This window comes from Aulonocara stuartgranti (genome assembly GCF_965226115.1).
Source record: "Aulonocara stuartgranti genome assembly, chromosome: 9".
Classification (NCBI taxonomy): Eukaryota; Metazoa; Chordata; class Actinopteri; order Cichliformes; family Cichlidae; genus Aulonocara; species Aulonocara stuartgranti.
Window position 1 is genome coordinate 25,345,411 of NC_138960.1, and position 15,012 is coordinate 25,360,422.

At 44.8% G+C, this 15,012-nt stretch overlaps 1 protein-coding gene across 13 annotated transcripts in view; it reads right to left on the minus strand.

Moving 5' to 3' along the window:
- Window positions 1-1,361: 1,361 nt before the first annotated feature.
- atp8a2 (ATPase phospholipid transporting 8A2) overlaps window positions 1,362-15,012 on the minus strand; it is a 48,845-nt gene continuing 35,194 nt past the window's right edge. For 12 of the 13 annotated variants that reach the window (XM_082546479.1, XM_082546474.1, XM_082546480.1 and 9 more), the window contains 11 exons: window positions 14,482-14,592; window positions 13,132-13,206; window positions 12,646-12,768; window positions 12,117-12,195; window positions 11,981-12,042; window positions 11,443-11,499; window positions 9,949-10,056; window positions 8,207-8,295; window positions 7,926-8,030; window positions 4,075-4,166; window positions 1,362-2,864 (listed from right to left, as the gene is read on the minus strand). In XM_082546479.1, coding sequence (XP_082402605.1) covers window positions 2,770-2,864; window positions 4,075-4,166; window positions 7,926-8,030; window positions 8,207-8,295; window positions 9,949-10,056; window positions 11,443-11,499; window positions 11,981-12,042; window positions 12,117-12,195; window positions 12,646-12,768; window positions 13,132-13,206; window positions 14,482-14,592 — 996 coding nt within the window. In that variant the 3' untranslated portion in view covers window positions 1,362-2,769. Of the gene's footprint in view, window positions 2,865-4,074; window positions 4,167-7,430; window positions 7,462-7,925; window positions 8,031-8,206; window positions 8,296-9,948; window positions 10,057-11,442; window positions 11,500-11,980; window positions 12,043-12,116; window positions 12,196-12,645; window positions 12,769-13,131; window positions 13,207-14,481; window positions 14,593-15,012 lie in introns of all 13 variants that reach the window. The other variant, XR_014278852.1, reaches the window with a different exon arrangement.

Here is a 15,012-nt window from a genome sequence, read left to right on the forward strand (position 1 = left end):
AGTGAGAGGAAGTTCTCTGAGCATTACAGTTAATTATATAGCAACCCCCCCCAAAAAAACCCCAAAAATGCCAGCTGCCCCCTTCACTTCTCTCCCGCGAGGTGTGTGTGTGTACTTCACACCACCACAGTTCAGTGCATTAGCACGGGCAGCTCCGGGGCAGCTCTGAGTCATTATTTTCCACTTAGGAAGGGCAAGGAAGTGGCCGCTTTGGTTGTTAATCTGTAAAAATAAGCGAAAGTTGCTGAATTTTCTGCCGCTCTGTGTAGCGGTGTAAAGCTGTGCCACTGTAACCGAGGAACGTGCAGCTCGAGGAATGTGCTGCTCCACCGAGCGTGCAGCCCGACATGTCCTTTAGTACCGAAACTGGTTTGCTTGCGCACCTCATCTGTACTCCAAGCACAATGTCTGTAAGATTCATTGGGGAACTTATGTGACGTGTGGGGGGGGGGGGGGGGAATAATAGTAAGAGAGTGTGTGAAATTGTGGAATTATTTTAGATCGAATGCATTTGCTCCACCTGAAATACAGTGATTTAATGCAGGAGAGACACTTTTTCATATGAAACTGAAAAAATAAACATATTTTAAAACTGAAAATAGGCTTGCTGTGAGTTTTCTAATAACCAGGAAGGTGAGTGATACTCAAAGCACAGACGCACATTTGGAAACAAAGCCCTGGTTAACAAAAACAAATATGACTGGTTGACTGGGTTGTTTTAATCTCCTTAAAACACTTACGCACTTAAACTACTAGAAACACATTCACAGACTGGTCTACCTCCCACAGAGGACGTCATCCGACACACACACACACGCACACACACAGGAGAAATAATAAACCACAACAATGGACAGTTTAAGAATATGATGATGTGAAAGTGCAGTTTTGGCAAGCTCCTCCAGAAACTCAGCTACAGTAATGTGGAAAGCATATCGTCCCGTTGGAGAGTCACTGGGGAAGAGTTGAAAAGCATAAAGCAGCACCCCGATGGATTCTCCATACTGTAGCAGCTGTAGTTTTTCGGGCTGGGCCACATCCAGGAAGGTGGGTGGGAAAGGGATCTCCAGTTGGGGAGGGTGGTGGTGGTGAATTAATCGGCTAATGGTCTGTCTACAGTCACTCCCTTGGGATTAAAGAAGGAGCGTGGGAGCGGTTTGATTTGGCCAATTTATAAAATGCTAAGCTTTTAATGTTCGCATTGACATTTTCTATATTTTCTTTTCCTTTCCATCCTCTGTGTGAAATGTAAACCAAGACTCCTCCAGCTTCCCGGGAGCTACAGTTGGACTCAAAAACCCCTCGCTTTGATTGCAAGAGCACACAGCGCGCAGCCAAAACACAAAGACATTTAGTCAGGCCATGGATTGATTAGATTTAATGATTAGGACAACCCCTCTCGCCCATCCCCTTTCAGTTTTGCATTCCTGAACCAGAGTGTCCTCAACACAGAGCTCACAGACAATGGACTCTACATTCAGACAAACCCCAAAGCTAGAAAAAAAAAACAAAAAACAACAACACATGATCCATGCGAGCGTCTCAATCAAATCCCTTCTGGTTGGGTGCCTTTTAGGGCAACTTCAAGTAAAATACTCCCGCTAAGACATGTTTTCACATATGAGTACAAAAGAAACGGGCATTAATGAAAAGAGAAAAAAAATAGAAACAAATACACATTGATGTTTGCTTTAATTTAAAAAAGAGAGAGAGACAGAGAGAAAGAAACAGTCCAGTAAAGAGTGGAAATGCAACAGAAATAAAAGAGGAAGCGCTAATGCCAGTCATGCTGCTTCCACGTCAGCTGACGGTGGTAGACGGGCGACGTCTGGAGTCACGGGAGAGGTCAGAAAATAAAACAAAATGGATTTCTTTAAACTTGCGAAAAGGAGGAGAGGGACACGGAGGCTGCAAAGCGGCTATGAGATGGAGAGATAAGGAAGGAATGAAGGGAGAGCTAAAGCAAGAGGTCTCAGTGGGGTAGGAGGGGCTGTGGCAGGGTTGTGGTCCGGTTTGGTGAGCGTTCTGCCTCAGTGGCATCTCTATGGTGTTTGGCAGTGAGGCTCGATGCTGAGATGTTACGAGAGAGAGAGAGAGAGGGGGCCTGTAGCTGGGGGTGCAGGGCTCTGGCGGGTCCTCGGTATATGCTTCCCACCCTCTAATTTTAAGGAATTCTTCGCGCCTGTATGCGTGTGAGCGAGCGAGCGAGTGCGACTATTTTGACGTCCCCTTCCACATCGGCGCGTGATGACAGACGGGAAATGAGAGGGAACGGTGGATGCGAACGCACATGGATCGACACACGCATGCACACGAACACGGGAGCGCCAATGCGTGCAGACACACATGCACAGGCAGACAGAGACGCACTGGGACGCGCACACACACACACACGCTTGCGCGCACACACGTAGGCATAAAGCAAACTCAGTCTGAGGGATATACAGATATGAGTAGCAGTCTCTGAGTTTGACTTGTCACGTCTGTGCATGGATATGATTGCTCATGCCTGTGCAGCCTTTGTGAGTTATAACAATGGTTAGTCCATATATCCGGCCTGGTCCCTTCTCCCGAGTCAGTCCTCCAAGCGCCAGCGACGGCCTCCATGCCTGACCATGACTTCCGTCCCTGGCAAGGGGTCAGGTCACTGTCCAGTAAGGCCACAGCAGGGGTCGGTCACCCGGCGTGAGGGTGTCACTTAAGTCTATCTCCGCTGTCACCTTGACAAATTCTTGCTTCAGTGAGCCAAAGCTTTGATCCGGGATGGGGCTAGAGGCTGGGGCGCTGGCGGGTGGTGTCATAAGAGCGCACTACCTGGGATTGAGACACCACACCATGCTCCTCCTGAGAGAAGGCATAGCCATCTGCAGAGAGACAGAGGAGGAGAAGTCTTACTTGTTAAGCCTGTGTGCTGAGTGACAACAAAACTGGGAACACAGAGATGACACAGTGAGACTGTTGGCTTCTATCAGTCTTATGGCTCAGTCACATAAACTCCTTGCAACTAGGAAAAATTGAGATTTTTTTCCTGTGATTTTTTTTTGCATTTAAAAACAACCTCAAGTAGTGCTGGTGATAAACTGGTAGCCCAGAGGCTGAGCATGCATCACCCTCAACCTCTGGGCTACCACTTTTGATTGCAGTGCAAATACGTATGTTACATAGCACTTTTCTACTCTGCTGGAGCACTCACAGTGCTTTATACAACATTCATTCAGCCATTTACACAAGCACTGTGATCTTCTATTCAAACTCCAACACATACATTAGAGAGCAACTCGGTTCAGTATCTTTGGCATGCAAACAGGAGCAACAGGACCAAACATCCAACCTTTGAATTAGTGAATGACCTGCTCTAACTGCTGAGCTGCAGTGATCGTACGGGAAACCTGTCTTCAAACAATTGCAGACCAACTCAGACTGACCACGATCTAATTTGCCATCTAATTAATAAACAGACACAGGTTGCCAACACGTTGCAATCAATCGCTGTTTGCACTGATAAGCACAACTCGTTTGCAACAGGGAACTTAGCTGTTTGTTTTCTGGTTATTTGCCTATATAAATGCATATAAAAGTAGCTGAGGGGTTATGTTACTTAGGCATCCTGCAGCAACTCTGTCACTATTTTTGGAGGAATTTCTGCTTTATATCTATGAGGTTCTTGCTGGTACTTAATCTTGTGAGTACTTAATCGTTAAGCCGTTACAAAGCCTTCCTTGCCAAGGATTTGCAACAGATTTGCAATTTTTGCTCTTTATCACAGTTAATTGCTGGATTATCGCAAACAGGTTGCACATAATTGCCACCTTGATCCCAATCAACAGTAAACTGATAGCAGACCGACTCTGTCTTACTGGTGTTTTATCACCATTTTGACGCACTGAAGTTGCTTTGAAGACAGCAGCTGGTTGTTTTGTCTTTGAACCATTTCAAAAGTCAACAAGATCACAAATCAGTTGCGCACAGTCGCAATAGCTTTGGCCTCCAGCCACCGTTCGCCTTACTGTGACTGGAGCATTAAAGCAAGACTTGGTTTACATGATAGCATCTCTTATTGGAAAGAGCACTCACGTGACACAGTCTGCTGCACAGAGTTTGAGCGTCCTACACTTGAAGGTGTTTTCCTAAAGACTCTTGTCAGCAGATGGGCCCGTTCGTTTAGACTGCAAGATAAAAAGAAGGAAAGGTAAGGAAGAACATTTACTCCAAAGCAGCACAACATAATCACTATAATAACACATAATTATACAAATGAGAGAATCTCTGCTACTCCCACAACTACATAACACTCTTACTAACAACCAGTCTACAGACTTTCAGGATCTTTGCCTCTAATTTTTCTATGACTATGATTTTTAATCTTAGCTGCTCTTCAGTAAAACACTGCAGCATAACAGGAAAGCAAAGCACTTGTTTAGGGTGTAACATAGAAACACACAGATCAATAAGTAAACAAAATCTCAGCAGATTTAGGACCAGAAAGTTTGTTAGAGGTGGATTAGACAGCGACTGCTTTTCACATTCACTTTAACAGTAAGTCATAAACTGCCTGCAGGGTAACAGGACATCCACAGTAAACTGTTCCTCATCCCCACTCCACTCCACTCTCCCCCCCATTCCAAGAAGAAGACTGGACCCTCTGTTCTGAGACCACACGCCGTCACGGCTCCTCTCCTCCGGTGACCAAAAATAACCAAGCCCATTCCAGATACTGCGCACTAACACAGGCCGGCTCGAATGCATACATACACACATATATTCATACATTTGTCTCCCGTGTCATCGCCATTATTACAGCCAATAAAGTGCAGACGTCGAATGTAAACGTAAGGGGCGCCTCGGGAAGTTAACTTCTGCCATATTTACTTGAAGGAATACGTTTTGTGCAGTTATCTGCCAGTGGAGCATTAAATTCACACACAAGGGTTTTCCCTGGCACTTAGAGTACACAGAGGTGATGATGATCAGTGGAGTAATTATGGAGTCGACCCAGCCTTCCCAAGGCTAACATTTGGAACAAGCGGTTAGGAAATTTTCATAACTGTCTAAGACCGCTGGGAATCTTTCACTGGTGTGAAAAAAAGAGAGCTCTCGAGCTTGCTCAAAGACTTTCTGTTATGTCTGTTAAAATAATGTCTGTTACAAGGATGACGGCACTGTGAGTTCGATAAAATTACTAAACAGTGGCTGGACAAATAAATGAACGGTTCGTGCATCAGTATGACTTAAGCTGTCCTCGCTCCTGCCGTGAAGTTTCTCTGTGGGTACTTTCTGATTCAAAAGGGCCCGAGGATGTACGCTATTTGAACTCTTCCCCCCGAGACACTCCCGTACTGTACCTTTCCACCTTTTCCCATGCCTACCCTCCCCAAAAACTACAAACACAGATGTGCTCTTTTCCATTTTGCTCCATTGCTTCCCAGCTCACCCTTAGTTTCCTTCTCTTATTCTGAATGGAAAGCACTCAAGGATGTGTTCCTGCCTCCCGGCATTTAAAAGCAGGGTCAGTCAAGGACGGAGCTCTGTTTAAGGGTCAAGAGGAGCAATGTGGTTTTACACTCACCCCCCCCGACTTCTTCTGCTCACTTCAAGAAACAAGAACCACCTCTAATGTACTTTCTCTTGGTGAAACCTTTAACTCAACCTCCTCATAAAATGAGAAAACTGTGGAACTCACTGTAACACAGGGAGATAAGTATTCACACTCCTCATGTGAGTATACGTTATGCAAACTTAACTTCTAATTTAAGTTGTCAAATATGAAGTAAAAGTAGAATACTTGTGTTGTTCTTGGTATTGTTCTTTATCATCTAACACCGCACTGTATGTTATAAGCTTATAGTGAGTTTTTACAATAAAAGCTAGCAGCCACAGTATAGCCGTCAAATAATAAATATGGAGATATAGTCAGATGTGTCCTACAGAGGTGTTTGGGGGCATTAAACTAAAGTAGCAAAATGGAAATTTCCTGAATCTCTTTGTGCCACAGCTAGTAAATCACTAAACGTCTACAAACTAGGTTTTCCAAAATACTTTGGATGCTGTATCAAATGTAATTATATGAACTATGTTTGATTTATTTCAAATTAATTAAAAAAATCAACATACCATATCTTAGAACAGAGAAATATTGGGGTTTTTTTTGGACAAATATAAGGTTGTTTCTAAATTGTTTCCAGCATAACACTCCAACAAAGATGAGACAAGGGCAACATTAGACTGTTAAAGTTGTGGACTTGCTAAAAATAACACCTCACAGCTGACTAGGGTTAATTGGACAGACACCGTTACATGGACAAAAGTACCGGGACACTTACACGAGCTGCCCATGCCATGAAGCTCCCAGCACACAGCTTTGGTGCTGATGTTAAAGCCAGAGGAGGTTTTCAGGGCAGTTATTGAGTCAGCAGAGCGTTGGCAACTTTTACGCACCTCAGGAGTCAGCAACCACGCTCTGTAACTTTCTGTAGTCTGAGTTCCTGTGGCTTCTAAACACTTGCACTTTGCAATAATACCACAGACATTTCTGGAAAAATTACTTCTTGGTTCAAAATCTCTGCACCTCCAGAATGGATGAAAGGGGCGTTGGAGGAAAAAGCTCAAGAAACAAATACAACAAATCTGCATGGTGAGGTGTTTGATTTTATCCAGCTAGACTGAAAACACCTAAATTTAAAGATTAAGAGGTTTGGCCCAATACTTTTGTCCATACAGGTAAGAATAAAGCTTCAAGTTGGGGATTGAAATCATGTGCAGTGCAAAAAAATATTCATAATTTAGACAATCCAAGACTGGCAACCAAATCTAAATGGCTGAGATCTTTGGCCTCTTAGCCGTCATTGGTGAGCACAGTTTGTCACTACATCCACACATGCAACCCCCCCGTCACCCATAAAACACAAATAAACATCAATAAATTGAGTGATGTTGAAAGCTGTCATTGGGTTTGCCCAATCAAAACCTTAAATTCTTTTTGGAAGTCATGGACATCAACATTCACGTTGGTATTAGGGTGCATTAGGCACATGGGTTGGGTAACTTAGTAGCTTAGCCCCCAGTGATGCTGGATGACGTGTGCAACATTTGAAGCAATATATGCTGTCAGGTGATGGAAAACTGTTCATGTTGAAACTTTTATAAATCATTTTGTTGGCATCAAATTCAAAAATATTTAAATGTCTCTGTTTCAATGTTATTTTTACAGTTTCCAGTGAAATACAGACTTTAAATGATTTTCAACTCCCTGCTTTTTGTTAGTTCATTTACATTTTAACCAGCATCCCAATGATTTTGGAAAAGTGGTCGTGTACTGAATCTATAATTTGTATAATTTCCCTCAAAATTAGCCAAAGATCTTTATTCTAATGCAATACTGAGCACAACACTAAGTCACAGCCTTTGAAGCTACAGGCAAACGTTAAACACACCAGATCAGTACAGCAGTTTAAATTGGTCCACCTATGAAGAAAAAGAACGATCGCATTTAAAGAAATAAGGAGAGAGAAAAAAAGTGAGAACAATACAACATTAAAAGATACAAAGAGAGGGAGATGTGAACTTGGTTAATGGAAAACAAGCAGGAGTCACTCCAAAGCAGCTTGCAATGGGGCACACAGGTCATTTGAGGTCACAGGTCACACAGTGGGACAGTGCAAACCCAGAAACTACCTCTGTGAGCAGTTCTGGCTCTACGGGACATCAGCCTTGGCCTCAGCCCTGTGGACGTTGCCACAGGGGGGACAGAAATAGTTTATTTTCACACATAAAAATATAATAAAGACACTAGCAGGCCGTTATTAAAACTGCAGACATTTGGGACATGGTAGCACAGGACATATTAAATTTTTGAAAAATCTACTTGATGATAAAAAGATGTATATGTATGATGTGATATCCCAAGATGCTTTGTAGCGTTTCAATACCTGCGGCTGCTGGCATCTCTAAGGACAGCTGCGCCTGGGTCAACGGACCGCGCCTCCAGCTCCTGCACCTCCTCGAGAAGAGACTTCCTCACAGAGCGGCGTGCGCTGCACGGCAGAAAAAAAGCTCATCAACCCAATGAAGGAAACTGAGCGTTTCACCTCGTAGACACGTGTAATTCATTGTAAGAAGTGCTCAGTACGGGTTATGTAAACGCTTCAGTTAAGTTGAATAACGTCTGTATGGATTCCCCAAGTATTTATATTAAACGGATACTACTTACGCCGTCCAAGCGAAGTCTTTGAGTAAACACGCAGCAGGCACCAAGACCAGGCCCAGCCAGAAGTGCCAGCACTGCATCACCTTGCCAGCCTGAGGTGACAACACACAGGGCCCATTTATTTCCACTCATATATGAATCCAACGTTGAGCATTAAGTCATTTTTCTCAGCAGCGAGCACACGGGTGGAGGTGGAGGAGAGGGGGGAGGACGCATACGGTAACGGCTGAAGGAAATGTGACTCAAAAGTCATAAAGAGCATAAAGGGAGTTAGCCAAAGTTGAACATCTCGAATGTTAGGCAGAAATATTTAACAGCTTTCTCACCGCTTTTAACTACAACTCAAACAACATCACAGAAGCTGTGTGAACGTGCTAAGTGGCAGAGATGCTGGCGTCCCACCCCTCCACCCACTACCTGTCTATCCAGTCCACCCTCAGTGACCTTTGCCTCCCTTCTTACTCTGTCTCCCAGGATTAATCACGCATCTGACTACTCCATTTGTCAGCCTGTATGTCTCTCTGATACTTACTCCCACACAACTCTTACTCCTCTGATTCCCTCCAATCTCACTCTTTCACAACTTCCTTTCATTATTAGTGACTGCATCGTTTGTTGCCTGTCCTCACTCGTTTTGGTAAATCCCTGCAGTTTCTCTCCGCTTCGGTTATCTCACTGCACGAGCTTGTGTTTTGCTTTGCACGTCTTTGTCTCTAGGTGTCAAAATCGCATGCACCGTGTCCTCTTTAGCTTCGAATACTTTATTGCCCGTATCACATGTTTCCCGCGTCTTGTTTTTGCATTTGTAAGGACGATTTGGGTTCCCACAGAAAGATGATAAACTGGGAAAATGAATCAGAGAGCAGCTGGAATCCCAACCAAGGCACGGACGATCCAAATGGACTCACACATAATCAGCGTTTCTGTCTGTGACAAATGCCTCCACACAAAGACTCACAGTATATCACATAATCTCTGTGGACGGCGAGGATGCAGGCATGAAAACATGAATTTCTCTGCTTTGTTATATCCATAGAAACAGACTGTTGGTCTGAGCCGCTACATGGATCTGGACACACATGTCACACCTAGCTATTCTGAGCAGACGTACACAACTCTTTTTTTCATCCTGTGTCCCACATGGACAGATCGAAATATAGATAGAGCGAGCGAGGGAAATAAGAGAGGCAATAGTGCAGTTGGGTGGGGGGGCTGTCTTTGACCATTCCCCAGTTAGGCTGAGCAGCTGCAGAGATATTTGACCGCATTCCTGATTTCTGACACAAATTGAATTAATGGGCTGCGGGGAGTTGAGAAGGCTCTATTCCCTTCCCCTGCCACTCAGCGGGGCACCTCATCTCACCCATGCCTTCATGCCCAGACTCTAAAATGAGTCTCTTAATTAAGGGGTCCCACACATCACATCACCCCCCACTGGACCCTCATCACCACCACCAGCAGCGGCAGCGGCCCACCCTGTTGAGTCAACACCTCCACAGAGGGCAGTAAAAGACTGGAGCTCGGGTGACACGCAGCAGGTGTGAGAAGCCAGGGGGGCCCAGCAGTGTCGCTGTGGAACACCCAAGAGGTGAGTCTTTTAGGCGCCATGTAACAGCAACCAAAACGGAAGGGAGGGGCAGGTGATTTTGCAGAGAAGAGATGTAGTAGGAAGGGCCTTTTTCTAACCTCCACCATTGCACCTTGTTATAAAAATGAATGACGCGTGTTTATGGCGAGAGACTTGCCTGGCCCAGCATGTCAGGAGCAATAGGGATGGTGGGCCAGATGGCGGAGTAGACACCGAAGAAGACGATCCAGAGCACCATGCTTCCCCATACTGCCAGGTGGGAGAACTACAATAGAGAGACGGGGAGATAGAGAGAAGAAAGAAGGACGGCGAGAGTTAAGGAGAGATTAAGAGAGAGAAAAGAGAGACAGCATGAGGTCAAATGCTTTATATACAGCTCATCCCAATATAGACAACCTTCCCCTCCCTCCTTTCCCTGTGTGTGATCCACTGTAAGGGGACTCTGTGTGAATTCCAGTGGGACCCGGGCTTCATTACCGCCACACTGTTGTGCGGACAGCTGAATGGACAGAGGTGTCAGTCCCTTTCTGTCCATCCTGCCAGTCTCTCCTTCCTCTCCAACCACAGGAAAAAAAGAAAGCAAACGATGTGGCTGTCATGGCTGGAGCTGCTGTTATCCTAAACTCCATCTCCACTTTGGCTGCTGTTATTTTAGAACTGAAAGTTGAAGCCACATGCTCAGCTTTCTCTATGTCTTTTTTCAGAATTTCCCCTCTTTAAGCCCACTTGTTTCTTTCCTTTGTTTTATCTCTATTTACTAAGGCAGAGTTCAGGAGCAGTCTTTGGAGCAGTGCTCCAAGTTTTGCCTGTGTAGAATACTGCTGTGTAATGTCACGAGCTGCTGCATTTTCTTATGACAGCTGGTATATTTTGACGATCAACAGCAGGATTATTTTTTTAAATCACGTTAACACGACTATTATCAGTCCCTTTCACCACCCTGCCTGTCAGTGACCTGTGAAGTAAATCAGTTAATGTCTCACGAATGGCAAGACCTTACTTTGTTTTGCATCATCACTGCCGTATTTCATTGGTATTCCAGCTAAGAATTGCTCGACAGCCACGCTTCCACTGAGACCGCTTCTGATGAGGCTTCAGTAGACGGATCAACTGAAAGGCATAATGCATCTTTCAGGTATGCATCATGTATCAGATTTCTGATGAACTTTTTAATATCTGTACGCCTCACTATGCACGGCCTGAGCTCCATTTGTTGCTTACAAGCTGAACGTCTTCAAGCACATTTGGCTGTTCTTGCAGCTGCTCCGCAGTTAAGTATCTCTGCTTGAGTTGAATGCTTAGTAGTGATTTCTTTGTCAAGATCTGGCACTTTCCAGACCTTTTTGTTTGTTTTTTTAAACGGCTACATCTGAAAAACCGAGTAAAGGAAAAAGCTGCAGAGGAACTAGTTGGAAGAAAAGGTGCAAGCAACTGCAGTTTGAGAAACCTCCACCACAACATCAAGGTAGACCACATCTTCTGCCATGCTTTTCCTGACTATGAAGCATTTAGACCAGGTCGTATGGAAAACTTACACTGAAAGGCTCACAGAGTACCCCACCCTACCCCAACCCTCCCCTTTATTTGTCAACACTGGAGTAAAATACAGCACATGTTGTGTGGTGTATTAAGAGTGTGTTAATGCTCCTACCCTGGTCCAAGCTGTGGTCTCCATTCCAGCTTTCAGACACACTGTAACGACCACATACTGCACGCACACACACACACACACACACACACACACGCACAGAGGAGCGGGTGGGCAAATAAAAAAAAACAGAAACAGGATTAGTTGACTGGCGACTGTGGAGATAATAAACAATAATGTTATACAGTAAACTCAGCAATGTCTGTTAAAATACTCTGGAGTCCCACAATCCCTCGCAGTCCACACACACACACAACAAATAAACACCACCGACATCCACATGAGACTCCAAGGGAGTAAAATGATAGAGAGTGTGTGACGCCGAAGTGAAAAGAGAAAATAGACGGACGAATGTCAGGGGAGACAGGCTGGCTAGACGGGACTAGATTGACTGGAGACTCATAAGGGCTCTGACGAAGCAGCAACACTGTGCTGTGTACACAAACACTGTGCAGGTGAAAAAAAAAAAGCACAAATCTGCGCCAAAAAGCAGAAATCAAAACAAAAGCAGACACATATAAATTTCCAGTACGACACTTACTGTGTAGACCATGTTTCCTGCAAACAGGTAGTCGTTTCCCTGACCGTTACTGAAGGGAGAGTCTGCGGAGAGCATGCGAGTGTCAGCAAACCAAACTCATCGCTTGCAGAAGGATGATCTGGGCAGGCTTACTTACCGTGCTCTAACATTTTGAGTGGAAACCAAAAGAGAATAATTGAATGAATCAGTGCATTGATGCAGTGTCCCCAGAACACCTGAAAGAAGGAGAAGGACACAGAAAGAGAGGAGGTGGAGGTGGAGGAGAGGGACAGTGGAAAACAAGTCAGTATAAATTAATGCCAAAACACATAAATGCTCCATCCCCCTAAACTTCTAAACACACAAAAACATACAAAAACAGCAATTCCTCACAAGAGCACACAACTCCCACTGTTCTAGTGCCATCAAAAGTGAGATCTGGTACACACACACACGCACACAGAGTAGGTTAAGCTGCTGGTGTACCCTGTAAAATGAAAGACTTCCTTATTCTCGCATTATGAATCTCATTATGGTTTGCAATGGAAACATCCCAGACTCCATAGCCCCCCCCCTTGTTTACTTGCCAAAGTCCCAAACAAACAGCTGGCATCACTCATCAAATCCTGAAGCCAAAAGGACAGATCTAAATGTGCGTGTGTGTCTGCGAACATCTGCGCACGTACTTTGGTGTTGAAGCCCTCGGCATTCTGGGTTATTCGGTAGAGCTGCGGGAAGCGGAGCATGTTCTGCTGGCTGCACGGCCGGTCAAATATCCCCAGAGTGAACGGAGGCAGAGCGGTAAATATCTGCAGCACACAGAGGTCACACATGCGCAGCCTTTAAAACGCTTAATGACAAATACAGTGCCTGCACATATTCTTTATTTATATCAGACTATGAGCATCAAAACGGCTTCACCTCTGCACACAACACCTGCTTTGTAAGTAAAAGTGCTCTGCATTTCCCCTGAAGTAATTCGCAGTCACCAGAACACATGCATACACTTTCAAACCAAAAGAGCTGTGAGGAGAAGACAAAGCAGGGTGCTACTCATACTGAGAGATAGAGTGAAAGATAACAATCGATATCCAGCAAGTGGAAAGTGTAACAGCGAAGGAGGGTGAGTGGGGTAATGGAAAATTGTCAGATAGTGAAGGGTGGATACTCACCACGTTGTAGAGGCCTATGCACCAGCGTTCAAAGAGGATCTGGCCAGAGAACCCGTTCACAAAGGCAAACCAGAGCTGGGACACAAAGAGAGGGATGAGAGGAACAATAGTGAAGGGTAAAACTGCCTTAGGGAGGTCCTCACAGTAAAAGCAGCAGGGGGAAAATGACAAAATGAGGTAGTGGTGTTAGAAAAACGTCCTTTTTTAAGACTTAATTATTCAGATGGCAACAGCATGTCTTTATATGCATATAATAAAAATCCTCGTACAACAGTTAAACTTGCTTTGCCGCTAACAAGCATTAAAACCCCCTCTTAATGCCGGTTTTGTCTGGACCTCAAAATCAATTTCAGCTAATTCACCGAAACACTGTAACTGAATGCGCCTCGGGTAAACCCTCATTAGCTCTTTAATACACACACACACACACACACACACACAAACACACACACCGACAGCAGACACAGGCAGATCTGTGGACAGATAAAGAAAATGTTTGGGGCCGCTGGTGGGAGTTGTGGCATTCCTGGGGCATACAGTGGAGAATACAGCCTAAGGGTGAGGCCTGATACACAAAAACCTCTCTCTTATACACACACACACACACACACACACGCACACACGCATGTGCGCACCATCCCCCTATGCTGTCTCCACTAAGTGGACAGAGACAGTCTATAACCTTTGGCCTAAAGAGCTCTGCTGGAAGCCAGCTATGTGAGATAATTGTGGAAACACACAAACGCACACACAGAGTGGTGGTGTGAGTGGGACCGTGGGCTACATGAGGACCTGCACCTGCTGGCATCCTTAATGTCAGACAGAGGGGTAAGAGGGGTTGGAGAGAGCACAGCTGTCAAATACCCCTCATAGCAGCCCCTTCATCACTCACACGCAAACGCAGTCATGTTTCACTTCTGATGACAACAAACTGATTTAAGTTCATTTCCTTAAGACTTTTACTATAACAACAACTACACCTTTCAACCCTTAAACCAAGTCTTCCTTGTGAAATTTAATGATTTATTAGGATTTTCTGTCCTCAAAAGGCCCTGAGGCCCCAGCTATGTGACTGTGTAAATAGATACGTGTCCCAACTTCATGAGCAATACAAGTACACACACAGAAAGACAACAGTCGACCTTTGGAGCCAAGGTCTCGTCAGTGCTACACAGTTTTTTAAGTGTGTGTGTTTGTGTGTGTTCGCAAACGCAAGCAGGACAGAAAGCAGACACCAGAAGGGCACCTCGTCCATCACTGTCAGCCGTGTCGACAAACAGCTGCAAAATGTCTCTGTTAATGTAACTGTGTGTGTGTAAAAGAGACAGGGTGTGGTGGCGACGCTCTTACCTCTATTATGTAGAGGACCACATTCTTGTAGAAACAGTAGAGGATGCACTTTGTGACGCGGTTATAGCTCCACGCCCCGTGGACCAGCAGAAGCTTCTCCAAGTAGGAGAACTACCGAATCAGAGAGGAGACAAAGACAGACACTCGGTCAATCACTCGGAGGGAAAACAAAAGGCTAGAAAGCAAAAACTTGAGGCAGTAATGGAGCACAGGGTATGTATCAAGAATGCGACCGGGAGAAAGGAAAGCTGAGGCAAGAGGAGGCCTGCTGATAAAGATAAGCAAAGAGACAGGCAACGCAGACAGTGAAAGTAGCAGAATGTGTCTGTGTGAGAGATACAGATACAAAGAAGACTCCAGAGTAACTAGGACACAGAGAGAGATTTTTTTCATCCTTCAAAGGGAACAACGGATACACATAACAGAGGTTTTATTTACACAAAAGAGAGATTTGGGGAATTATATCTAGGAAAGCCTGAATTTATGCAGGTTAAAGTCTCACTGAGATTAAAGCTCTCTCTTAGCCAGGAG